At 48.0% G+C, this 26,429-nt stretch overlaps 1 protein-coding gene across 1 annotated transcript in view; it reads left to right on the forward strand.

Annotated features, from left to right (window-relative positions):
- The window catches only part of TLL2 (tolloid like 2), a 67,981-nt gene that overhangs the window by 27,171 nt on the left and 14,381 nt on the right, over positions 1-26,429 (forward strand). The window contains exons 6-11 of the mRNA XM_090277917.1: positions 4,167-4,291; positions 6,630-6,745; positions 12,616-12,718; positions 19,307-19,423; positions 20,423-20,568; positions 21,040-21,235. Coding sequence (XP_090134043.1) covers positions 4,167-4,291; positions 6,630-6,745; positions 12,616-12,718; positions 19,307-19,423; positions 20,423-20,568; positions 21,040-21,235 — 803 coding nt within the window. The remainder of the gene's footprint in view (positions 1-4,166; positions 4,292-6,629; positions 6,746-12,615; positions 12,719-19,306; positions 19,424-20,422; positions 20,569-21,039; positions 21,236-26,429) is intronic.

Here is a 26,429-nt window from a genome sequence, read left to right on the forward strand (position 1 = left end):
CTCCCCCTCCCAGACCTGGCCAGTCTTAGGAAAGTCAGAAACACCGTTTCCCTACTTCCTAGACACAGTTCAGCTTTACCAGTAGCTGCCAATCACTCAGTTCTGATTGCAGAGGTCCTTTCTGTGCTGTGGTGCCCTCCAGCTCTCAATGCAGGACCGCCTGGATTCTCAGCCTCCTTGCAAACTGCCTTCTTCCTGTAAACCGCGTGGATCTCCTCTCTTTCTCAAAACCGCATGGTGAGAGCTTCTTCTTTAAGCAGCCTGGAGACCCCTTCTCCAAGCCACATGGAGGGAGCCCACAAGAGCCAGAGAGTGAGGGCGTGAGGGCCAGAGAGAGCCTGAGAGAGAGAGCCTCCTAGAGCCAGAGCCAGCCCAAAATGTCCGCAGCTCCTCTCTTCCTCCCTGCCTCCTCTCTTTCTCAGATGCCTCCTCTCGCCCCCTCACTGTGTCCTCTCATGCTGTGGGTGTTGCAAACCGTCCTTACCATTCACAGAACCCTACATAGGCTCTGTCTGCTTCTTCCCTACCAGCCCACAGTCCAAGATCCCTCCCATCTTCCTGAGTCTTGGAAGTAAAGCGGATCTTTGCAACAATGTTTCCAGCCACTAGCTCCAGGCATGCAAGGGCATCCTGAAAGCTGCTTCCTTTTCCCTATCTCCCAGCTGCAAACTCTGGGGTTTGTTTTTGGACTCCCCTGTTTCTGTAACAGTTGGACCTGGGCTGAGGGTAGTGGTGTCTTTGAAGGATTCGTTGGGCAAGGGTCCAGATGAGGAGACAGTTCTCTGGTACAGTGTCATCTTTGTTTGGAGAACTCAGAGCTGACAGTTTTATTCCCTAAGACATCTGCCAAACCCTTTCTTAGTTCAGCAGAATGTCAATTCTAAGTTGTCCTACGTAAAAAGGGGGACATTACTACAGTGGTTTACACAGGGGATGTCTCTTGTAGTAAACATCTTCCAGAACCCACCGCCTTGCTGGCGGCTCAGGATCTGCTGGTTTGGGGGAGGGAGTCCCAGCCCCAAAGAGCTGTGTGAGTGTGATCCCATGTTGTTCCTGCTGCTTTGATGTCATCAGTGTTCCTAATTCTGTCAACTCTCTAATCTACACTAAGGCCTACCGTTCCTTGGGCAGTGGGCAACACTGGTTGGAAGATGCCAGGAGGCAGGCTGCAGGCTGGCCTGGGTTCCAGGGCTGGCTCTCCATTACTAGTTCTGTTCTCAGGGTGAGTCGCTTGAGCTCTGCAGGCTGGCTTTTCTCACCTGTAGTGAGGAATCCTACTAATAATGGCACTTGCTTCCTAGAGTGTTATGAGGAAGAAATGAGGTGATACATGTCAAGTGTCCAGCCAGGGCCTGGCACATCAGAAGGTGGCCTATGTGGCATGGTCATCGGCAGTGTCAGCTAGTTTAGACTGCTAAGAGATTGTAGTGAGCCTCTTATTTTCTGCAGTTAAATTTCTTTCTTCAGCAGAATCAAAAAAATAAGTGCAAATGAACACATTTTATATTACAGCAGAAGTACCCATTTTTTTTATTACTAGGTGATTGAATTTGGAATTTTATCTTAACTTGTCTCCTGTAATTTAAAATTCGGTGAGGTCAATGAGGGGAGATCAAGGATTCCAATAAAGTTTCTCTGCAGGACTCTGGACCCAGAGATGAGGCGACGGGAGTCAGAGACATTAGGACAGGTGGTTAGATGCTGGGGTGGGGGAACTAAAAGGATATCAGCAGTCTCTGGACACCTGTGTGCTAGTGTTGGAAAGAAAGTGAGCTTGAAGTCTAATTTAGAAAAAAAAAAAGTATATAGAAAAACAAAAAGGAAGAAATAAGGATAGCCTGTATTTTTCAAGGTAGTGTAGAATTTAGGGGAAATGAAATGTTTGAAAGAGAGAGAAAAGAGAGTGTGCGGCTAATAACTAAAAAACGAGAATTTTTGCATTTCCTTTTGGGTGTAAATAACTATTCTGCAAAATCGTTTGATGACTGTTCTATCTTGGCTGTGTAATTTAGTTCTAGAAGCATTTCTCAAGGCCTACTGTGTTCCAGTCCATGAGGACATAGAGATGAAGGACCCAGTCTCTTTGCTGGCGGAACTTACTATTTAGCAGAGAAAGCAATTACTATCACCCCTCAAAAAAAGACAATACAGTATGATAAGAAGAGACTAGATGAAGAAGACCCAGAGGAGGCCATGATTAACTCAGGATAGAAAGGGCGTGGAAGGCTTTTACCAGGGAAAGCCATCAGATGGGGTTTTGGGGACAAGAAGATGGGTGCCCAACAGCTTTAGCAGATGACAGCATATGGAGGGGCATGTTTGGCGTTAGCAGGAATTCAGTGTTGCTTAAGGTAATGAGTGAGGTGGAGGTGTCCAGAGGTGAGGCTGAAGAGAAAGGCGGAAGCAGTGAGCCAAGGGCCTGGAGATCCAGGTGGTGACTGGAAGTCAGTGAACGATTCTAAGCAGGGAGGGCACACCCCTGTCCTTGCATTTCGAGATGATCATATTGCAGCAGTGTGGGGGCTAGATTAGAGGTGGCTGAGTCTACAGGGAGGGAGGCCAGTTAAGAAGGTACTGGGAGGGTTCAGGAAGGGGATACTGATTGCCTGAGCTAAGGAAGTGGTCTGGGACAAGAAGGCAGGCACAGATTCAAGGCAGACACAGAAGGTGCTGTGGACAGGACCTGGTTCCTGATTTTGACAAAGGAGTGTGAGAGAATGGGTGGAGCCGAGGGCACCTGCAGCTTCAGTCTCAGGAGACAAGGTTCATGGAAGGAGAAGAATGGGATAGTTGGTTTTGAATATGTTAGGTGTAAGAGGCCCATAGAACAGCCTAGGGGAATGGACATCAGGCATCTGGCTTGCAGGTGGCTCTGGGGCTGTGAGCCTGTATATGGTGGCTGAAGCCCAGAGAAGCAGATGGAGCAAGAGAGAGGACAGAAGCCTGAGATATAGCACTCCCAGGGAAGCAGAAGAAGAGGACCCTAACTTACTCCTCAGAGAGAGCAGTGCCCTGAGGCCTGGGGAGAAGAGAATCTGAGGAAGGAGGGGACAGCGAAGGTGACAGTGCTGTAGAGAGGGGCAGGTGAGGACTGACAAGTGTCTGTCCGAGTTGTCGGTTGGTCAATGACTGGTCACTGTTGCTGTGTGGTCAGATCAAAGTTGGGTTAAGGTGAGCAGGCAGACAGAAAATGGAGACAATCTTTCTGGAAACTTGGTTATGAAGAGAAGGAAAGACACAGGGTGGTAACAAGGAGCCTGATCAAGGGAAGGCTATTCCTCCAGGAGAAGTCCCAAGTCAGGGGCCTGGAAGAAGAGGGGGCAGGCTCAGACAGCGGGTACACCACGCCCACAACATGGAGCTGAAAATAGGGCTCGTACTCAGCTGGGCATCCTCGTATCTATGTGTCTGTTTTTCATTTTAAACTTGAATTGCATTGGAGTAGAAGAAGACATTAAAATTAAAAGGGGCTGAATACCATGACCATTAGGCCAATCTCTTATTGTTCAGAAAAATAAACTGAGACTCAGAGAGGGGAAGGGACTTGTCCAAGCTCACTCAGGTGGCAGAGCCAGGCTTACACAGCAATTTCTAGGTCAGGGCTCTCTCGACTACCCCTTGTTCTCTGCGTTCATGTAATTTTCCATCTGAGTATTCCTCTTGCCAGCAAGGCCCCCAAATTTCAATCCCCATTCTTCACCAACTCATCTAGCACTTCCTGACCAGCCTCTTGACAGTCTCACACTGTACTGCTTCCTGTGCTCTCTCTGGAGCTTCTCCAAGACTTATCCGTGCTCAGTACTGCCCATTGCACAACTCCAGGGGGTGCCACTCACATCATAGTCTCTCTGAATGGTGCTCCCTGCAGTTTTTTGGCATGGACCTGTCAAGGGCTTTGTGGAAATACTCAATAGACATCAGTAAGGAAGCCCTTACGCCTCTGGGCTAGGGCATATTTTTAAACTTGGCAGAATCATTTTCCCATTGGAAAGTGAGCAGGCAGCTGATGAAATGGAATGCTCAAGTGCCAGCACGGGGGCAGGCCAGGGGGTAGGAATGTTGATGGGGTTATAGGCAAGGAAATGAAGACTGTAAATCCCAGCGTGGACAGCCTGACAGCCTTGACTTTTCTTTCTCCTTTCTCGTGCTCTCTTTTCTCCCTGTAGAGGAGTTTTCTTAGACACCATCCTCCCCCGTCGAGATGACAACGGCGTCAGGCCAACCATTGGCCAGCGTGTGCGGCTCAGTCAGGGAGACATAGCTCAAGCCAGGAAGCTGTACAAATGCCCAGGTAACTGGACCCTGGGGAGTCCCGGGGCCCGCAGCGCGCCCCTGGAACGCAACTCTGCCCTTTCGCAAACGTCCCCCTTGGCTGGAAAAACAACTTGGGGAACTTGAAGAGACTGCCCCCTTGGGAACTGTGATTTCTGATGTGCTGCTGTTAGGAGGTGTTAGACGGCATAGAAAGCCCGAGGGGTGAAGTGATTGCCAGCAGCAAAGCGAATGGTAGGTCTTGGAGCCCACAGCTTAACTTGTGGGAAGCTGCAGAACTCTCTGGCAAACCCTGATGTTCAGAAGAGGCAGGAGGCACAGTAAAACAACAGCATGCCCCACAATGGCAAACGCACCTCTCCTTTCTATGGGAGTAAAGGATGTGTTTTGGCAAAACAAGAGGTAAGGGGTTTGCAAAAAGACAAAGAATGAAGGCGGATGCTTTTGGAAGGGTGGAAGTCAGCTTCCCAAACAGTGAAAAGTGGAAGGAGTCTCAGTACTGTGAATGAGGTCATTTCTATGGTCTTGGGCTCTTCCAGCCATCAAAGATGCCGGTCAGTGGCCACCAGCCTGCCACTGACATCTGGACAGTGCTCTAGGGTCTGAGCAGATGCCCACTTCCCTGCCAGTTCAGAAGCCTGCTCCTCTTGAATTTGCCCCCTTTTTTGCCTTTTGTCTCCTTGACTTCAGCGTCATCACATCCCCTGCTGTCCTGGGGGTGAGCTCACCTTCACCCCTTTAAGCTGTTGAACTTTAAATGCAAAGCATTGGTTACAGCAGTCAAGTTTTTACCACTGATGGGACAGAATGCATTTCAGCATTTGGGGCGGAAAAAGAAAACTCCATTACCAACAGGTCCAGTAACCTTTTGAAACCCCTAGACCAGGCACGTGGTTTGATCATGGAACAGAATATTTGAAATAAGGGCCATCTTAGAATAGTTGGGCTATCATAGCGTCCTGCTCCGCAGGCTCATGCGGCCTGCAAAGGGCCATGTGAGGCTCTTCTGCATTGTGAACCTCTAGGAAATACATTCATCCAGCTATTAGTCATCTGGGGTCGCATTAGGGCTGCATTACAGGACACACGTATCATATAACCTTGTTGAATTGAAAGAGAAACCTTATAGCATTCCCTGGGAAATGCCATAGTATTTATTTAGTTATAATCTATATGCTTCTTACTTCCCAAAAGGATTCGAGGCAGCTGGTAAATACCACAGAGCCATACAGTAACATATCTGTTCCTGCAGAATGTTGATGATTATTCTGAAATAATTTCCATGGAACCCTCGGGGGTGTGGACTGCCAGGCATAATCCTTGTGATGCCTGGCAGTTGTTCGGTAATATGATATTGAATCCCCTATATCCAGGATTTCCTGAGGCCAAGGATGGGCCACTCTCCAGCTATCCCTTCCTGCATCTCCAAAGACTGCAGCTCCCAGGAGTTTCAAGTAGTAGCTGAAGGCGAGGGTAGTTGCTGTGCAGCATTTGAATTGCACTCCGAAAAATGTGCATAAGGATGCTTCTTTCCCACATTTTGGGGATGGCCCTGTAAGAGGAGGAGGCCCCCAGCAACTCAGTATCTTCGTCTTTGGGACTGAAGTCCCTGGAAGTCAGGGGAATATGAAACCTGCAGCTTCCAAGCTTCCCCATACATGTATGAGGACAAATCATGGAAATAGTTTTTAGACTCAAGACTCACAACCCTTGGACATTCATGGCCAGGATAGCCTCTTGCAGAGTATTCCAGCTTCCTGTGCCTCTGGTCATTTTTCTCTGTTTTCTTGGCTATTTGGTAGCTCATTTAGAGGTGGGTAGCAGAAAAAGAAGAGGCAGGATTCAAAATAACAGCTGATAATGAGTTTCAAAGCATTTTCCCTCTTTGCGTTACCGACTTGGGCTTTCATATTCTCTCTGCCACAGATATTGCTATTGGTGATTGTAAGGCTGCTCCATGTGGAGCATGTACCATGTGCCAAGCATGGACCTGAGCCATTTCATTTAATGCAGATGATTTCATTGACCTTCTGGGCAGGTCCCACCCAATTAACAGATAAGAATACTAAGGCCACCACCACGCAGGTGGCTGAGAGCTGAGATTCGAACCTGGCTGTAGGCCTTGCTCAATCGGAGAGCCTCAGAAGAACCTCTGGGATATTCCCTCTTGGTGCCCAGACCCTATTTTCACATTTATTAGACGGGAAAATGTCAGTCAGCCTGGCACACTTCTTGCCATATGTTCTAAAGGGTGTGGCTAGTACAGAGGTGTGTGCTCAGCAGCCCTGTAGGGGGCGCTCTCAGGTAGGGTGTGCGTGCAACGTGCCTGAATCATGATTGTCATTTCGCTCATGCAGCGTGTGGGGAGACTCTGCAGGACACAACAGGAAACTTTTCTGCACCTGGTTTTCCAAACGGCTACCCTTCTTATTCCCATTGCGTCTGGAGGATATCGGTCACTCCAGGGGAAAAGGTAGGTGTGGGACCGCCTCCGGAAATGACGTAACAGTCTTTGAAGCGTAATGACAGCTGTTAGGTTGCGAGTGCCTGCTGTGCACCAGGCACTGTGCTACCGTGCTTACTGTTATTTCCTTCTGGACTTTTCAGCCATCCTCCCTCATTACAAATAGAAGCCTATGTGCTGAATGCTCACATGAGTTGTACATCAAGCTCACAGTTTGTAAACAAAGTAGGTGTTATCCTTCTACATTGACAAACACACCATCAGGATGCGCTGGAAGGCAAAGGATCCAATTTAGAATTTCTGAGCACATCGGAGTGCTGCTCTGGCAGGTGGCGATATGGGAAGAGCTAGGTGCCAACCCACAGCTGGCCTCTCCTTCTCCTCCCAGTCCCAGTTTCGTCTTACGAGCACCTATAATGACACCTCAGCCTGCACTCCTGAACACCCTCTACTCCTACCTTGCAAGTAGTCATTGCTTGGCTGCCCCTCCAGTGGAAGTGGACTGCCCAGGTGTGCTGTCTGCCCTCGGGAGGATGGATCCAGGATGGCAGTCTTTATGTGTCCTGGAAGTGGTCTCAGGGCTGTGTGGGCAGGGAATTCCAGGGTTCTGGGCTCCTAGTGTGAGGTCTAGAAGCTGGGCAAGCTCTGGGTGGGCTTGTTCCTTTGGCCCTGAAGATTTCATGACTCTCGAGAGCTAAGCCCAAGGCAGGGACCTCTTTTGTTCTCATCCAAGGGGAGTATATTCTCGACCCTACTGCAACATGCATTTCCTTATATCCATTCCGTGAACAAGAAATCTGAGGCTCAATATCCATTCCGTGAACAAGAAATCTGAGGCTCAGGCACTTTATAAATAGCCCAAATTCACAGTAAGATACGGAACTAAGAACTGGACCTTCTGCAGTTTGAGACCTTTGTTTCCTTCACTGTACCTTTCTACAAAGGCAACAGGTCATCAAGTTGTCTCAAAATAGATGCAGCTATCTTTGAAGTGTTTGCTCTGTCCCTTGGTTCTAGCTCCGTACAGTCATACCTGTTGCAGCTAGTCTCGCAAATCATGACACTGGTTTATTTGGCTGTTCCTCTTCTAGATTCATTGAGGACATTGCCTATGGCACAGAGTCACATGATAAATATTTGTTGAATGAACATGTGCATGGATGAGTGGCAGAGTGAAAAACATGCAGCTGGGGGGACAGGGAGAGGTGTTTGAATTTTTCAGGTGCTTGTAGCCAACTTACAGGTTTCCCTTTAAATGTCAATTTAAACACAGTGTGATAACTAGGGAAAAATAATGGCTAGGAACCATTGGGAGCATTTTCTATGGACTGGGTACTGTTTTTAGTATATTATGTGGATTCTCTTATTTAATTCTCACAACAGCTTCATTTGATATTCGTCGGCAGCTGTCCGTCTCGAGAGACGATGGTGTAGCTTCTTAAGAGTCTATCTGCACCGCCGAGAATGGCTGTGCAGTCCGACTCGGGAGTGACACGGTATCTGTCTCCTCCCGTGTTGAATCGACATCTTGCGATGACGCTGGAGTGTCCTCTCCAGTGAAGCTGAAGCTACAGAGCCTGGGCAGGGTGATATGGAGGGTCTGCTGTTGCCCATGCAGCAGACCCCCCCCTCTCTTTGCAGCTGAAGGGTCCAAGGGAAAGACGGAGTCAATACAGCTTGGCTTCAGGTGCGCCGCAGGAGTTGCCGGTGTTGACTACAACGTCAAACCGCCTTAGGGACTCCGGCTCCGGATTTTCTGTCGGGGTTTACTCCCTTAGCCTTTCCCCTGAAGAGGTATGCCGCAAGGCAGCAGAGGTTTTTTGGAGTCAGAGTTTTCCTTCTCTGATGTGCCCTGACTGGAAGATCGAACCAGCGACACTTAGCTCGCAGGCCGACGCTCAATCCACTGAGCCAAACCAGCCAGGGCCCATTTGATATTATTCATGTGCTATTATTACCACACTCATTTTGCAGGTAAGGAAATGGACTTGTCCAAGGCTACTCAGTTCATTGCAGAGTTGGGATTTGAGCCCCAGCAATTTGACTCTGAGAACCTGGATGCTTAACCATCATCCTTTATTATTCCACGAAAGGGATAGGCTAATAGACATTTGAACATGCATTCGTACACACACATGCTCACACATGCACACATGAACAACACGTATATGCGCACATCCTTCCTCTGGCTGTAAGCATTTATGACAGTGTGGTTGTCATCTTGAGCCTGAGAGACTCTAGACTTGTCTGCTTTGGGTGGATGTGCCATCCCTGTGTCTGCAGGAGGTGCCAGTGGGAGGGAAGTGAAAAGGAGGAGGAGAAAGAAGGGGTCTGTTAATCCCCAAATTGTTGAATTGCCCTGCATAGCAGAGGCTCTCTGGTATGTTTGAACTGTGTAAGATTTCACCCAGCCTTAATTATTATTGCTAACTGGGGACAGGGAGAATGCATATCACTGAAATTTCAGCACAATTATTTCAATTTCTGCTTCACCCAGCCTTCCCCAGAGCTGCTAGTAATTATCAAACTTGACTGATTTGCGTTATCACCTCCTGTTCATCACCTCTTCCCCTATGATCTTTATGGCTCACTAACATACTTAAAATAATTAGCCTGTATAATTATCCCATTCATTCAGATCGTGAATGTGTTACCAAGGAATTTGTAATAACATTTCCTTTCTGGAATTTTAAAAAGCAAAGGCTAAAAAACTATATTGCAACCAGCTAGCAAGTATTCCTGAAGCAGACTGCATGAGTGTGAACCCTGAAAGGGATACGAAGGAATTTAAAGGTATAGTTTCTGTATTTAGGAGACTTAGAGTTTAGTTAGGGTGCCCCCTCTGCCAATCCCTGTTGAGTCTGATTTAATTGAAGAAGGAGCATTTGTTTGGCACCAATATATATTTTTTAATTTCCTAGGTGATTCTAATGTGCAAGTAGGGTTGAGAACTACCGGTCTAGTTTGAAAGAAGAGCAACATCTCTCTCTCTCTCTCTCTCTCTCTCTCTCTCTCTCTCTCTCTCTCACACACACACACACACACACACACACACACACACACTCTACAACATGGGAGGTGAGCTGACCTATTATTTTCTGGTACTGGCTCTTCATTTCCTAAGAGATCTCAGGGCTTTGTGGAAGAAGGTGCTCCTAGTCCTGACACCTGAACATGGGGTGGGATTGTCCCAAGGGGAGGGTTGGACACTCTCAATCAAGACGGGCAGCCTGCAAAGAGCACTTAGTGTGTCTGGTTTGTGGTACACTAAGTGGACACTCAGTGTGGCTTGATTCTTAAAATTTCCATTTACTGAGCGGCTATTATGTGCCAAGCATAGCACTGTACATTCTGTGCAGTTTGTTGTACAGTCCCCTCAACAGCCCAGTGGGGTGCATGTTGTTTTATAGAAGAGGAAACTGACAGTCCAAGAGCACACAAGTATTTTCCCAAGACCCCAAAGCTAGTGAGTGGTGGAGCTAAGAAGAAATCTAGATCTGCCTGGCTCTAAAAACACCTGTTCTGGAATCACTGTAAGAAAGAGAGAGGAGAGTTCCAAAGAGGGAAGAGTTGTGTGCATCTGGGCAATCAGAGGACTCAGGGAAGTGGGAGGGGCTACTTGAGCTGGACCTGGGGAGGATTTCGTTTGCGTGAATATATTAGGGAGCACTGGGAGATAAGACCACCCGTTCGGGTGGGCGCTGGAGGCTCTGGAAGGTAGGCAGTGAGCTTAATTTATGAGATTGGGGCAAAGGGAGCCACTGAAGTTCTCTGAACAGAGGGAGGCTCTAGCAAACATGAGATAAAAGTGCGAGATTGATCTGTCAGCCCTAGTGTGCAGAGTGGATGTGGGCACAGCAGGGAGTGTTCTGAAATCACCTCAGCAGGAGCAACACAGGAAGGGATGTTGAAGGGGCAGTGAGAGAGGCTTGGATCAGGGGCCACAGACATCTTAAAGCAGGCTTGGATCAGGGGCCACAGACATCTTAAAGCAAGAGTCTGTCAGCATTGAGTTAACAATAGGGGCAAAGGTGTTGCACCTGAGTGATTGGGGTGATGGTGTCATCCTCAGACAGAGAAACTGGAAGGGAAGTGTCTTGTTTTGAGGTGGCCTCACAGTTCATGGGGACTGGAGAGGACAAGAGCTGGCAGAGAAGAGAGACAGTGGAGAGAGGACAGGCCAGTGTGGCAAAACCAGAGGGGAGACGGTCAAAGTAGAGGGACCATGGAGAGCAAGAACAAATATGTGACATTCTTTTCTATTTGGCCAATTGGACACCAGAACCTTTGACCTGCATCCCTCCACCCTCCAGCCCTCAGGTTTACTTTGAGACCAGAGACCCAGCTGGGGCTGACTCTACATGAAAGTGGGAGAGTGAAGATGCCAGAGAGAGTTGAACTAACTAAGAGAAAGATCCCCGCAAGTGGGAAAAGGAATAGGGTCAGGGGTGCAGGGGCTGACGCAGGGCTGCCCTCAGTGGGGTCTTGCACAGCAAGAAGACCTGAGAAGTGATGGAGCAGGGACTGGCTGAGCACAGGCAGAGAGACAGCCAGAGAGCTGGGGCTGGTGAGACCCAGGTGCTCGGTGCAGGAGGGCCTGTGGGTGCTTGGTGTAGGAGGAGCTATGGGTGCTCGGTGCAGGAGAAGGCATGGGCACCTTGCACAGTGGGGACTGAATGGGGTGAAGGGAGAGGGGAAAACCTGAGCTCTGTCTCGGTCGTCTGCCAGGGTGCCCTGAGATGGAAGAGTTGCCATGGGGACAGGGCCAGCTCATGGGGACAGTGCCCCTGTGCCGACTCTGCAGGGCCACGTAGCCCCCTCTACCAGGTGGGACAGACGCATCCACTGAATGGCCTCAGGAGGTCCGGAGAACCGAAACATTCCTTTCCCGTCCAGCTGAACCCCCACCTCCCCAGCCTTCTCTCCTTCTCCTTTCCCTTTCTAGCTCCTCATTCCTAGTTCACACACACAATGAACTAGGCTGGGTGGACAGTACAGTTTCCCAAACATGTCCTTGGCTTTGCTTGTGTCCGGTCCCTCCCATCCTCCTTCTCTGCCCCCTGGACCCTTGTTCCCCTTGGGTTAAATGCCCCCTCCTCTGAGAAGCCTTCTCCAGTATCACCGGGCAGAACTCAGTTCTCTCTCCATGGGGCTCCTCAACACTCTTTCTGTCTATACCTCTCTTTTCAGCATGTATGCCATACTGTTCTAATCGGCTCGACACATCTGTTCCTCCCTCTTTGTCTGAGCTCCCAAAGGCAAGAACCCTGTTTTTCTGATGTTTTTATCTCTCAATAGGCCAGCATCAACTGGCGCAAAACAGGTGCTCAGAACACAATGGTAGAATGAATGAATGAATGAATGGATGGATGTAGGGACAAACTGGAAGAAGGCTATCAGGCACACTGCACCTCAGACGAGTGAGGTCATGGCCGAGGGCACATTGATCAAGGAGGTGCTCAGATGCACTCAGGCTAACCCCAGATCCTTGAGAATGATGGATGATGTTATAAGATCTTTTCGTATCTCTGAACTTCATTGACCCCTTACCTCCTTCCAAATCCCCAGGCTCAATGCATCCTGGCCTGTCTTTTAATGCATCTTGCTTTCTGTAAACCACCTAGTGACTTCAAAAGCTCTAGTGAGTCCCCAGACAGAACCAAAGGACCCATCTCCTCTGTTTACCCCCCATCCTGCTTAAGGTTTATTATTGAATGTCACGAGGCTTCCTGTGAGTGTGCTTTTGCGAGGACACTCCTACTGTGGCCTGAGAGCTCTGTATGCTCAAGGGTAACATGAGAAGCCCGGTATGCAAGATGGAACTTTCAAAACTCCTCAGGCTTTGTTGCCAAAACTGACTTTGTGGTAACTCTTTACAGATCATCTTAAACTTCACATCCATGGATTTGTTTAAAAGCCGCCTGTGCTGGTACGACTACGTGGAGGTGCGGGATGGTTATTGGAGGAAAGCCCCCCTGTTGGGTGAGTTGACTTAAGAAAGCCTCCAGAGGGGAGTGCTTGGATGCTCTGTGTGACGCTGGTGATGTTTGGAAGGGTCCATTCGGACGGCAGTCATGGGAAGCTCTCAGGGGTCTGTGTCATTGTAAAACTCTGAGCACTCCATTTGGCCACACATGTTACAAGCTCTTAAAACTGTGAATCCCCTTTGACCCAGCAATTCCACTTCTTGGAACTTATCCTGGAGAACTAATTAAGGAAGTGTGCAAAGCTCTAGCCACAGGGATGTTCACTGAAGCAGGGAGAATTGAAAACAATTTACATGTTCAACAGTAGGGGCTCGCTGAATAAATTATGATCCGTCTTTTCAATGGAAAACTATCCAGCCATTGACAATAAAGTTGGAGGTGACTCTTTATTGATATGGAAGGGTGTTCATTGTACATTTTTACACACAAAAAAGGTGTGACAAAATAGAATATGCAGTAGAATTCCCTTCTGACAAAAATACACTTCTGCATCTATTATACAGGCACTATAAACTCAGATGCCTTCAGAAATAAGGTGTAAATGAGTGAGATGGGGTTTGTATGATAAAACAAGGAGTCGGTAGGTCAGTGTCTATCCTGACCAAAATGACTTAAATCATTGTGTGAGCTGAACTCAACTGGAAGAAACCATTCTGTGATCTACAATATGCATATCAAGTAGAATTATAAACATAAATAAATTATACACAGTGGCTATTTCAAGACAGTGGAGTATTTTAAAAAACTGTATTCTGTTGTCCCTGGGTTAGCTCTATTTTCTAATTTTTCTTTGCTGAGCATATATTGCTTTGGGGAGATGAACAGTGCATGGACTCATACATGAAAAGGCAGCTTAGACCTTTGAGTGAGAGGCAGTAGGCAGGTGGCATAAAGAGAAAGGTCACTTCACTCAGGATTGGTGAATAGAAGAGAGCTGTCTCACGGGTGACCAGAGAAGATTAATGTCGTAAGGAGGACCTATGGCTTTGGTGCTCAGGGAGTGGATGTGAGGATTCTCCCAGGAATGACAACCGTGGTGGAGACGGAGGAGCCAGACGCAAGCGTCTCTGCTGAGAGTAGGCAGTCCTTATTATTAGAGTGGTCTGTAGAGTGAGCTTTCAGTCTGCGCTCTCAGGGAGAATTTGGTTCCTCGCACATGTTCATGTGGACAGAAAAGCCACCTTGCTGTGCTGTGAATGGCCTGGGAGTGAGCTGCTGTTGGGAAGTAGAGAAGAGAACTAAGTTGGGGAGTTTCATGGCCAGGCCGAGCCCAACTTCATGTCATATTTTAGGGAAGGTCAGAAGAGACTGAGACAGAGGCCCCTGCTGGACCCAAGAGGGCCTGGCAGGCATTAGGCTTCCATATAACCAAGAGGTCTCAGCCAGGTCAGCTGCCATCTGGAGTAGCACATAAGCCCCATCTGTCTGGTGGGGCGTTAGTTTTAATTCTTAGAGGGACAAACAGGTATGGGTTAATGTTCATGGGTGCTATAGAAAGGAGCCAAGGTAGGCTCTGAGTTCAGGTATGAGGTTACTGCCACAAGGGGGAATCAGGTAGTTAGCAGTCCAGGTAAGCAAGCCAAGAAAGTGATCCCTGGGCTAAGCATAGACAGAGTGCTGTGCTGCAGGACAGATCCGGTGTGCCACCCAATGGCAGTTTGGAGGCTGTCTGCCCTGGGTTTCTGCTTCCCATCTAATGTGAGCAGATGTGATGGGTGCTAGCAGGCAGGGGGAGGCATGGCTTTGTAGGTAGCTCTTGACTGGATATGGCAAAATGACAGAGGGCTGTGTTCCTGAACCATGCTGAACACCAGTCCCACCTGGAAGTATTCCCGAGTACAGATTCCTGGGAGTCTACAGCATTGGAATCCCTAAGAACTGGGTCAGGGAATGATCCCACTTACCTACAAATGTTCGTACCTGTAAACTTGTCTAGTACCAAGTACACAGAAAGGGGACTTCAGGGTGCTCATCCGACTCCAGAAGGTGGTTACCTCTGAGAAAGGAAATACAGAGGTGATGGGCAGCTTCATAGTTTGGTCCGTATACTTCTGGGTTGTTTGAATCTTTCACAAGAATGCACTTGGTATTATTTTATAATTAAAATAGTAAAAGGAGGAGTTACATGAGAGCATGGAATCACAAACGCCTCAGCCTGGCAGGGACCTTAGAGACACTTATCCCACACCTTCATGGGAAAACCATGCTCCCTAAGTGTGGACCAACTCACTAAGGCCACACGGCCTGCTAGTGGCTGAGGTCAGATGAGACTTTATAATTCCTGGTGACGGGGAGAGGCTGAATCTGAGAAGAGTCTCCCCTGGGATTGCTAGATAAAATACATGATTCATTGTTTATCTGAAGTTCAAATTGACCTGGGCTTCCTGTATTTTTGTTTGCTGAATCTGGCAACCCTATACTCCTCCAGGAATATGACAGATTTAGAGGGCTCATGGGGAGGAAGCTCTCTGTTACTGAAGTTCCCCAGAGAGGGCCAAGGCACGCTCCTGAGGATGGGCACAGGCAGAGGGACTTCCAGTCATTCCCTTTTCTTGAAACAGGAATTTTCTCACTACAGATCCTGGTCTCTCTGGCTGCACTTTCAAAGATTAAATGGGGCTTTGCTGTTCGTTGTAGTTGGTGGTTTGTTTTGTTTGGGGTTTTTTGTTTGTTTGTTTTTTGTTTTGGCTTATATTTTACACACTTTTGCAGTCTCTGTGTGTGTGTCTCTCAGCCAAGACATGGCCCAGCGCCTACAACCATACTTCATTCGCAGGAATCTCCTTTGCCAACTATTTGGCCCGCTCTGATGTTTCCAAATGCAGTTGTTAGTGAACTTTTGTGCTTGGAACAAGTGCATTGTGTGGGCCGAGCTGGTCCCTGGGAGGGGTCAGTGCCGTGAAATCTGCCAGGAGGAGGCAGGTCAATGCCCCTTTGGCAGGAGGGAGAGAGGATTAGGGCGAATTGTGAAAGTATGCATCTTGCTCTGAAAAACTGTGCATTGCATATTTTCCCAGGGCAGTGTGTGAAAATCCAGGCATAATGGGCGCATAACTTTTTATGAATGAACCCTTTATGATTCCCCATGGAGCCTACTTGTTGTGCCCTCATCTGCATTTCCTCTCTTGATATCCTTATTAAACTCCTCCTCCAAAGCCAGGAACCCAGATTTCAATTTAGGAATTTGACACCTTTTCTCTAGTCCAATTTCTCTCCCGCCGGTTAGGTCTCCTTGGAAGGAGGCTGTTTGGGACCTGAGTTTTCACAGTGTGATTAAAGGGAAAATGTAAGTAGAATGAGAACATTTTACGGCTGGTTAAAGCTATCAAATTGGTTTTTTAGTTTCAGGGGTCAGTTACAAGATGGCACCTAAAGGGGGGAGGAAGGTGGCTGAACAGAGAACTCACCCAGGAAACTGAAATACCGTTCTGTTAATTGGATTCCCCTCCCTTATTCCTGCAGAGGAGAGACTCTGACAATGCACTTTTGTATGCAGAACTGTCCTTGGGTATTCTCTACCACCACAATGCACACAAAAGCCCTTTCTCCCCCTTCCCCTGAAGTGGGGAGGGAAGTTCAGAGAGGCCAGGCTGGCCAATCAGTGTCGCGTGGCCCTGCTGCTGGGGCTCCCTGGGCAGGGGCAGCCTCCCAAATGAGCAGAAATGAGTCAAACAGCCAAGCCTGGCATTGCCACAGACCTGCTTTATGGTTGAGACTTTTATCTTCATTCCTGTGTGTGTTTCCTAACTGGGACATGGGAATAATGTTTACATTCTCAGAGCAGATTTGATGTCTTTTGATCCAAAAACGTCCCGTGTTCAAAATTGCACCTTAAACCGATAAGCTCCTTTTGATGGTGGCAGTGGTGACCGTGATGATGATGAAGAAGGTGAGACTGATGATGAAGGTCAAGATCTCAGACTGCCAAGGTTCATATCCTGCTTTCACTTACAACTCTGAGCATAACTCAAACTCTCCAATCGTCAGTTTTGTCATAAATTAGATTAATGGTAGTACCTAAATCAGGGGTCTGGGGGATGCAATTAGGTAATCCATGTCAAGTGCTTAGGACAGTGTCTGGTATAAACACATTATGTTGAAGATTAGAATGTTGAGACATCAGTCCAAGGACACAATGTAGAGATTCTAGTTTGTAATTACAAAGTGGTTTGGGAAGAGGTGTTACTTACAAATAAGGCATTGGATGTACCTTAGCCTGTAACTCCTACCTCCTCCTGAGTCCTAAGCAGAGACAGCTTGTCCTGTGGCCCTGGGGTGGATAGTTTATCACTTCCAGCTGAGTTCTTAGGCAGTAAGTCAGTGGCAGTCCCTCTCTCTTTTGGTAACCGTCCCCAGTGGTTGTGATAGCTGGGGTTTTAAATAAGAATTTGGACTTGACACTTGGGCTAAGCAAAGAGGGAATTTCTGTGAACCAGCATTGGCCCTGAGGTTCAGCGGCTTCCTCCCCTCCCTGGTAAGCTATACTTCCCCACGCTTACATGTTGTTTTCCAAGACCTAATTGACACTAATTGGCCCTGCCAGAGGAACCATTATCGAAAATTTATAGGCTTCTCATGGATTTTTCCTTGCCGAATTCTTGGCAGCAGTTTCAGCTCATTTCGCTTAATATTAAGCTCACCAAATCCGAAAGGCTGCAGGTGGCCAGAATCGGAAGGAAGCAGAGGGGGATTAGCAGCCTCTACCCACCGTGTCTCCCCAAGGAATGTAACCACAGTTGGCCATTAGGAAATGATTCCTCCCCCTGCCGTTCTCCCCCATTTCTCAGAAAGACAAAGCACAGTTACAGCTTCAAGGGGTTGATTTCAGTACTTAACATGGTGCTGGCAATAAGAGAGTAGTCACTAAGGGCTTTAAAGTATATATATTGAGATATAATTCACATGCCATATAACTGACCATTTAAAGTGTACACATCATTGATTTTTAGCATGTCCACAGAGCTGTACAGCCATCACCACAATCCATTTTAGAACATCTTCATCACCTCCAAAATAAAGCACACCCATTAACAGTCACTCCCCATGTCCCCCAATGTTAGATGGATTTTCTGGGTGACTCACACAATCAGTACTCATGAGAACCATGACTTCCAGTCCAAATACACCTTGACCGGTCTGTATTGAGAATTGGTCAGTACAACACAACCGTCTTCCACCTGCCATACCTCTGTCCTGGCCCAGCTGCCATCTTTTGTGGCATTCAAAATAATATGGACAAGAATGACCTCGTACTGGGAAGGCATGGCCTTTCCCCTTTGCCTCTGTAGAGGGTCCAAATTTTAGACTCATACCCAAGTGTTCAAGAAATACACATTTATTTATAATTTCCAGTAACAAAAGTTCAATAACGATTATGAGCCCCTTCCCACCAGGTAGTGGGAACTTCATTGTAGTCTATTTGTGTTTTCTTCCTCAGGGTAGGGGTGCTGGTGGGGGGCAGACTTTGTGTCAGGGCACAGTGGCACGGGAGGCCTCCGTAGTGCATGCCGCCGGCATTGCTGGGATGTCCTCACCCCTCTCTGGTCTCCAGCCACCTGTCCACCTAAGTGGCTTCTGTGCCTCCTCCTTGTCTCAGTTCAGTTCAGACTGGTGCGAAGTCCACGTCTCCCTAGAAGATGTTCTGTGGCTCGCTAGTTGCTCTGGAATACGGGACAATCACTTCCTTGTCCCTCCTAGGAGCCTGGCCCACTGTTGCACCCATCATGCCCTGCTATGCCTGAGGGACTCTACATGCCTGTCTCCTGGCCTCATGTCCTAGCAAACCATGCAGACACTTCTGTTCTGTCCCCAGGTGGGACATGGGGATCTAGCGTTTTGTTGTGTTTCCAGACTCCACCCTGGACTGGGGGCACAGTTCTCCGCTTCTTCCAGATTCTTAAACCTACTTAGCATCTCCATCATCTTTTCCACAGAGGGTCTCAGCTTGGGGTGGGACAGGGCACAGGGTCCTTTTAGAGGCTCCGTGTGCCCTCTGCAGTCCCCTCTCTCCCTAGTCCCCTCACTCTTCAGTCCTAGGAACCTTTCTAAGACTACCAGGATGGGAAAACATGCTCTTACTACTCATTGTGTATTCTTCTAAGTCTTTGGCATTGTGACTAGGCTTGTGATACTCAAAAGCCAAGAAGATCTGATTTCTTTATCATGTGATCTCTGGCATCCCTTCTCTGAGGCAAGGAAGGCAGACAGAATTCCCACACGTATGCCCCCAAAGGGAAAGGTATATATGTAATGGAAACCCCAGGCGAGGCGGCACAGTCATCGCTGTCTCAGATCACCACCACCCCCAAACCTTCAGCACCCCAGCAAGACCGGTTTGGCAGGAGAGAGGGGTGCTTGGGCTCTACTCTGGCACTTGGAGTGACTGGAGTCTGAACTTCTGAAGACAGTCTGAAGAAAGCACCCAGGCTGGGTGACAGTGTCCATCCCGTCTGCCACAGAATGACCTGCCCCAGTCGGGGTAATTGATCACCTTGAACGACATTTTGGAGACTTTTTTTTCTGTCTGCTGCCAGCCACTTCTTACTGTCCACCAGCAGCCTCACCATTTGTTTTTACTTCCCAGGTAGGTTTTGCGGCGATAAAGCCCCGGAGCCCCTTGTCTCCACAGACAGCCGGCTCTGGGTGGAGTTCCGGAGTAGCAGCAACATCCTGGGCAAGGGTTTCTTCGCGGTGTATGAAGGTTTGTTCATGATGGGACCTGGGTGACCCCTGATAGGCAGCCCGCTGCCCCAGGCGTGCGTGGCAGCTGCCCGAGCCACGACAGTGGGGCGCCACAGCCGGGGCCAGGCTGAGTAATCCACTGTCCCCTTCCTCTGCATTCCGGAAGCAGGAGGCCAGCTGTGCTCACTTCAGGACAGACGTCACCTACCTGTCACCACCCTGCTGAACCCTCATTCCAGTCCCATGGGGGTGGTGTCGGGGGATACAGAACGCTGTGGGAATGAAAGCAGCCTCTGAATAGCTGTGTGGGCCTGAGAAAAGAATCCAGCCTCTCAGAGCCTCTGTGTGTTTCATTTGTGGGAAGAGGACTTGGGACACTATCAGGGAAATTTCAAAGACTTTTCTTGGAAAGGCCTCTGAGGCCACCATGATGTTTGAGTTGAGAGAACTGATAGATCTGGGCTCCAGGCAGCTGCCACCAGGACAGTTCTGCTTTATTTGTTCCACATATTACTTACCCCCAACAGGAAACCACTCTATAGTTATGAAGGCCCGTTTTGGTCTTAAATTGTAATTTTGGAGAGGCCAACATTTCGTGTTTATGAGAGAAAGAGCATGCATGCACATGCCCATGTCTCTGTTTACCAGCTGCCCTCTGCGCTCTACGTTACAATCACCTGGGGAACTCTAGCATCACTGCTGCTCCCAGCTCCCCTGCCCCCATTTCAGTCAGAACCTGTGGGGATGGGGCTTGAAAATCTCCCAGGCGATTTTGATGCACAGCAAAGGTAGAGACTCGCTGCTCTACATGGTTATTCTCTGTATATGAAAAAAAAATTCTGAGTTGCAAACATGAAATGATGCCTTTCTGTAGACACAGCCTTGGTTGGGTGGAAATGAAAATGTTAGCAAGTGGAGTCACCTAGTGGTGACAAGGGGCCAACTGCCTTTGTGAGAGCCAACCAGGGAGCCCTCTTCCTTTCTCTTTCTAAAACTGGTTCTGTTTCTCTTTCTAAAGCTACATGTGGGGGAGACATCAACAAAGATGCTGGTCAGATTCAATCTCCCAACTACCCAGATGACTACAGACCTTCCAAAGAATGTGTTTGGAGGATTACAGTTTCAGAGGGGTTTCACGTGGGGCTCACCTTCCAAGTTTTTGAGGTAACTACTGCTCAAATGGTCTATCCAAGGATGAAGTAAATGTCAACTTTTGCTAGACACGCTCTGCTCTATAAAGACGGGTTTCCACATTTTGGTTAAAAATAGGAACCTAAGAGGCAATTTCAAGCCCATGATGTGTTGTACCCAGACATCTGGTTTCAAAAGCCTTGTAAGCTTTGAAATCCTGTCTGTTTCCTTTCTGAAGGCTACTAGAGAGGTGGGGGAGTAATATAAGTGGAAGTCTAGGATACGATCCCAGAAAATGTTGTAGAATCATTTTGCCCCATTTATCATCTCTTAGTCTCTTCGCAGCTTGATTTACCCTTGACTTCTGCAAGTAGGAGATGGCTTGGAGAAGCCCAGGACACGCTTGGGTCCTTTGGCCTCTTGGTTAGGTTTTTTCAGAGTGATATTGAGGTTCCCTCCTTAAATCAAAAGCCGTAAGGCCATTGCCTCTGTTTCTTTATCTAGATCGAAAGGCATGACAGCTGTGCATATGACTACCTGGAAATCCGCGATGGCCCCACCGAAGAGAGCGTCCTGATTGGCCACTTTTGTGGCTATGAGAAACCGGAGGACGTGAAGTCGAGCTCTAACAGAATGTGGATGAAGTTTGTGTCCGATGGCTCCATCAATAAAGCGGGCTTTGCAGCCAGTTTTTTCAAGGGTATGAATAGCAGTTATTCCCATTTTTAGTCACAGGAAGAGCACCTACTGTGTGCCAGGAACTATGTAAGGTACTTGATTTACACAATGTAATTAATTTCCAAAGTAACCCTTTGAATTGAATTTGAATCACATTTGATCAGTGTTGAGAAGGGCTTTTGAAGGTCACTCCGATAAACTGGCAGATCAAATATCCACACACAGCAAGTGTAACATTACATTGCGTTACCTAATGTGGGCCAAAGAGGCAGCCCAGGTCATCAGCTCCTGAAGCATGAGCCCCTAGCCTACAAGTGGGTGGGGGAAGGATGGAGAGTGAGGGAGTGGTGCTTGGGGAACACACCTCTGCAGGGTCTTAATGAAACCAGACCCAGAATGGTATGGGAAGACCGGCACTCCTGGCCCCAGCACAGTGGGCTTCCCAGGATTCCTTTGACAGGTAGGTCTTCCTTCTCTGTTCTCAGGGCCCTGTAAGTCCCTCAGACCACACCCTATAAGGGAATACTGGACATTCCCTACTACATTGTGATTGGGCACTAATAGCACACACAACAGCCACTGAATGGAGACATCCAATCTTGCAACCGAGGTCCTTTGATTAGCAGCATCACTCACACCAAGGAGAAGGCTGCTTTTCCTTTCTTCTCTCCTCTCCCAGGACTCCTGGCTGTGCCAACCCAGCAATCCTGGTCCCTTTCTTACTCCCAGTCTCCCCATCTGCCCTCTCTTCGTCCCTCCTCCCAGGTTCTGCATAAGCAGATGGGTGTCAGAAGAACCCACTTCAAAGCCTGTGACCCTGACCAGGGACTAAGTCATGGACAGTTTTGGGAAGCCCTATTTTGTTTACCACATGCTATGAATGATGATGAGGTTTTATTCTAATTCTATTTATATTAATTCTCCTGTCCTTCTCCTCCCTGACATCCATCCCCAGGTCTATACATTAGGTACTGGGGCTTCTTTCCAGTGAGATAACTGGTAACCAGTAGGCACTGACCCACCCACCCCTCATTCCTGGTCCTGCTGATAATCAGTGATGCTCATTTTTGAGACAGCTGGGTAAAGCTGAAGATTAGGATTGGCAGGTTTAGAGGGGAAAAAAAACCAGGATGCCCAGTTAAATCTGAATTTCAGATGAAGAATGATCTTTCAGTTTGAGTATGTCCCAATTTAAATTTAATTGGGCCTCCTTCATTTTGTGTGGCTACCCTACTGCAGATGCCAGTCAGGGCAATGGAAAGGAATACTTCCCTCTATGATGCTAAAATGGGTTGTAAGGGAGTGGGTGGAGAACCTTGTCCTGTTTTAAGTAACCATGATAACCAGCTCAGTTTGCTGATTAGAAGATCTCATCTTTTCCCTCCTCACCTTTTAACATGCATTCAGCCGTCATCAAACAACGTGTTGGGTGCTGTGCTAGGGGCTGGAGACACATAAGACAAACGGTCTTTGTTCTCAAGAGTTTAAGGTGGTGAAAAAGACCTGCAAACAAATGGGCATTGATACGAGGTCTGTTGGGAAAAAAAAGTCCAGCCATTGTTAAAACGAGAATAAAGTTCGTGCAACATTGATGTAACCTGGCAGCCAAGGAGAGTGGACTGGAATGCACATGCATGAACAATGATAACTTCACTGAACTAGTCAGTGGGGAAGGTAGAGACCATTGAATGAGTATGTGCACTGTGTGGCCATCGCATTCAAAATGACTGAGTGAATAGAACAATGAATCTGCATCATATTTTCCATTAAGCTTGGATATTCTTCCATGGAAACAATTTGGATGATTCAGAAGGCTGCAGCTGTGGGCAACTGGTGACTGGAAGTTTCATCCAGATAATATGCCTGCTCATGCATCACGTCTTGTACAGAGTTTTTTGGTGAAACATCAAATCACCCAGGTGACTCAGCCCCGCTACAGTCCATATTTGGAGTCCTGTGGCTTATGGCTTTTCCAAAACCAAAGTCACCTTTGAAAGGAAGGAGATTTCAGACCATCAATGAGATTCAGGAAAATATGATGGGGCAGCTGATGGCGATTGGGAGAACTGTGCGAGGTCCCAAGGTGCCTACTTAAGGGGACTGAGGCATCATTGTCCTATGTACAATGTTTCTTGTATCTCCTTCAATAAATACCTCTATTTTTATATTACATGGATGGATACCTTCTGGACAGACCCCATATTGCCATAGAAGTGTGGAACCTGGGAGGAGGCCAGGAGACCTTCAGACTTGGCCTGGGGGTGGGGTCACATTACCTAGCCTGCTACTTCGAGGGCATTTCAATTTGCAACCGTCTTTTGAGATGCCCACAAAGGTGTTCATTGAGGCCAATCTACACCAACTTAGTGCATGGGCCCAGCTTGACACCTTTTTAATATCAAGGAGAATGACCTTGACTCTGAACCAGGGTTGGTGGAAACTAATTGGAACTTAATAAAGGGCAAGGAAAAGGTATTTATTGAGTGTGCTAGAAGTGACATTAGTTTTCTCACTTTATCTTCAGAACAGCCCCTAGGTAGGCATTATTATGACTCCCATTTTCAAATTGAGGAAACAGGTTCTCAGGTGGCAGAGCTAGAACTAGACCCTGGACCTGCAGGATTCTATCGTACACTCTCTTCCCACAGCAGAAGCTAAAAGCCACCATCAAGTAAAGTGAAGGGGTTTAAATTTTTTATTCATGTTTGTGGTCTGATCCTGACACGTGATCACCTTTCTACCTTCTTGATACCATGGGAGTATAGGAAAAGGGGCACTGGGTTCAGCATCTGAAGTTCGGGTTCTCATCCTGCCCTAATGAGGCTAACTAGCTGTCTACTCTCGGGCAGCCAGATTTCCTTTCTGAGACCGGATCATTTCTGCTCTATTCTCCAGTCTATTCCCAGTGCCTGGCTCACAGTGGGCTCAATAAATACTGGGCAAAGAATGGATGAATGAATGAATGAACGAATGAGGTTCAGGCTCCTCATTTGTGGGTTGGGCATCCTGCTCCCTGCTCTGCCTACCTTTTGGGGTTCACGTGAGGATGAATGAGATGGAGACCACAGTCTAGAGCCCTGCCATGCAACAGATGCGAAAAGCCAGTCACAAGTGCCAGCCACGTAGGTAATGATACTTTCTAGCCACTTTACCAAAACCAAAACAAATGAAATTAACTTTAATATATTTTATTTTAGCCAATATACCAAAAAATACTATCATTTGAATATGTAATCAATACACCCACTATTAATGAGATGTTTTACAGGTTTATTTTATTTTTTTTACATACCAAGTCTCATCAGTCCAGTGTGTTTTTTACTCACAGCACATCCCAGTTTTGACGAGCTGCATGTCACATGTTTGATAACCGCATGGGGCTGGTGGCTCCCATGTGGGTCAGCATAGGTCTGGAGATGAGGCACAGCCAACTTCTTTGCCCAGTCTTTTCCCAAGAGGCCATAATAGGATGTCCTGTGAGCATGGTGCCCAGTGCGTGTGTCAGGACTTCTCCAGTGAAAGAAGCTGGAGGAGTCATTAGAAAGGCCACGCAGAAGAACTGGACCAAGTCAAAGACGCTCTGGCCTTCGTGCCAGCTGGCAAGAGGTTGTGCTCAGGGCCCAGCTGGCACGGGACACAGACCAGGGTGCCAGTTGGCCTCTGCATCCCAATCCCAGCGCCAGATGGCAGCCGGCAGAGCACCTCACATTGCAGTTACTTCAGGAGATGGCAGCAGCACTCGTGGGTTGGCAGGGCCATCATGGCCACATACTCCCCGCAAACATATATGAGGATTCCCACCATGGTCCCCGCATTCCACTGTCCCATTGCTGGTGGACCACCATGGGGTGTTGGATGAGGGGAACTGGCATCTTTCGAGGTACTTCTTCAAAACCTCAGGGATGTGCCCTGTCTTCTCTTTCCTTAACCCTTTTTGAAACAATTTTCGGGATCCTACCTGAGTCGTCTCGTTATCTAATCACAGAATGGTTCCCTCTTTCACTAATACAACTTGGGGAAGGCAAAGAAGCCAGAGCTCTCGTGATGCAAAGCTGATTCCTGGTTCAGCTTCTTCTCCCTCCCGCATACTCCCCCAGATTTTTCTGGCAGGCTTAGCCTTGGCCACTGCATCCCAGAGCAAGCACAGACCCATGGGCTTGGAGCAGACGCTAGTTCACCGCAGTGTGGAGGTGATACAGATGACCCCCGGGCTCCCACTGAAAGCAGGGCCCCTTGTACACTTGCATGCTATCCACCCAAACTGGGACAGGGTTGGAAACGGCCAAACATCCTGCTGCTTTTGCTGGAGAGCTCAGGTGTGAATGCATAGCTTTCACCCACCTCTGTGGGTCAAACAGCTTACTCTTCTACTCTGTGAAGGAACTATATTCCCTTTGCTTTAGGCCCAAATCCATTCTTCCAGCCTCCCTCTGTCCACATGGCTACCATGGTACCAGGAAGCTTAGTCATCTGTGATCCTTCCTTTCTTGCTTATAATGTAGGTGTGTCCTACCCATAGCCACAGCGCTCCTGGCAACAGAGTCTCCTGCCTCATCCTGGCCTTGGTCCTTATGTTCATCTTAGTCTGTCATGATGGGCTTTTCCCATGGTCCCTTCTGCCCTTTCCCTATGCCCACCACCTAGTTTCTTGACTCTGCTGTGCGTGTCTAGTCTTCATGGGCCCATCCTTGGTGCATTTTCCTTCTCTCTGTCCCTGTCTTATCCCCCTCCCCTCCTCAGGCCTGCACTCCTCCCATCTCACCTGCTTCGGTGTGGCCAAGTACCCTTATTCTTTTCACTACACCCATCACTGTGTCTCTGCACCTGCAGGAATTTCAAAAGCAACCCCGCTGCTGTCTGTAGTGGTAACCATGGTGTAGGACTCTGTGTCTCTATGTTGGTTACTTCACACGTGTCATTTCCAATCACCACAACCCTCAAATCAGTTGTTACTATTATTATTCTCATTATAAAACCAGAGAAAGGTTCAGAGGGGTCGAATCACCAGTTCGAAGGGGGAATATCCACTGGTGGAGCTCACCCGGGTCTGTCTGGCTCACTCCAAAGCCTGGACTCTCCTTTTCTCCCTAGCATCGTTTCTCCTCCTAGCAAACCTCGGAGAAAGTGCTTGTTAAATTGTAAAGTGATGAGTAATATCAGGATTGTTCCTATTTTAGCATACTTAATACTTACATTTGTTTGAGGCCATGGACCAC

Source organism: Furipterus horrens, unplaced genomic scaffold (assembly GCF_987537825.1).
Source record: "Furipterus horrens unplaced genomic scaffold, mFurHor1.1.pri manual_scaffold_5, whole genome shotgun sequence".
Classification (NCBI taxonomy): domain Eukaryota; kingdom Metazoa; phylum Chordata; class Mammalia; order Chiroptera; family Furipteridae; genus Furipterus; species Furipterus horrens.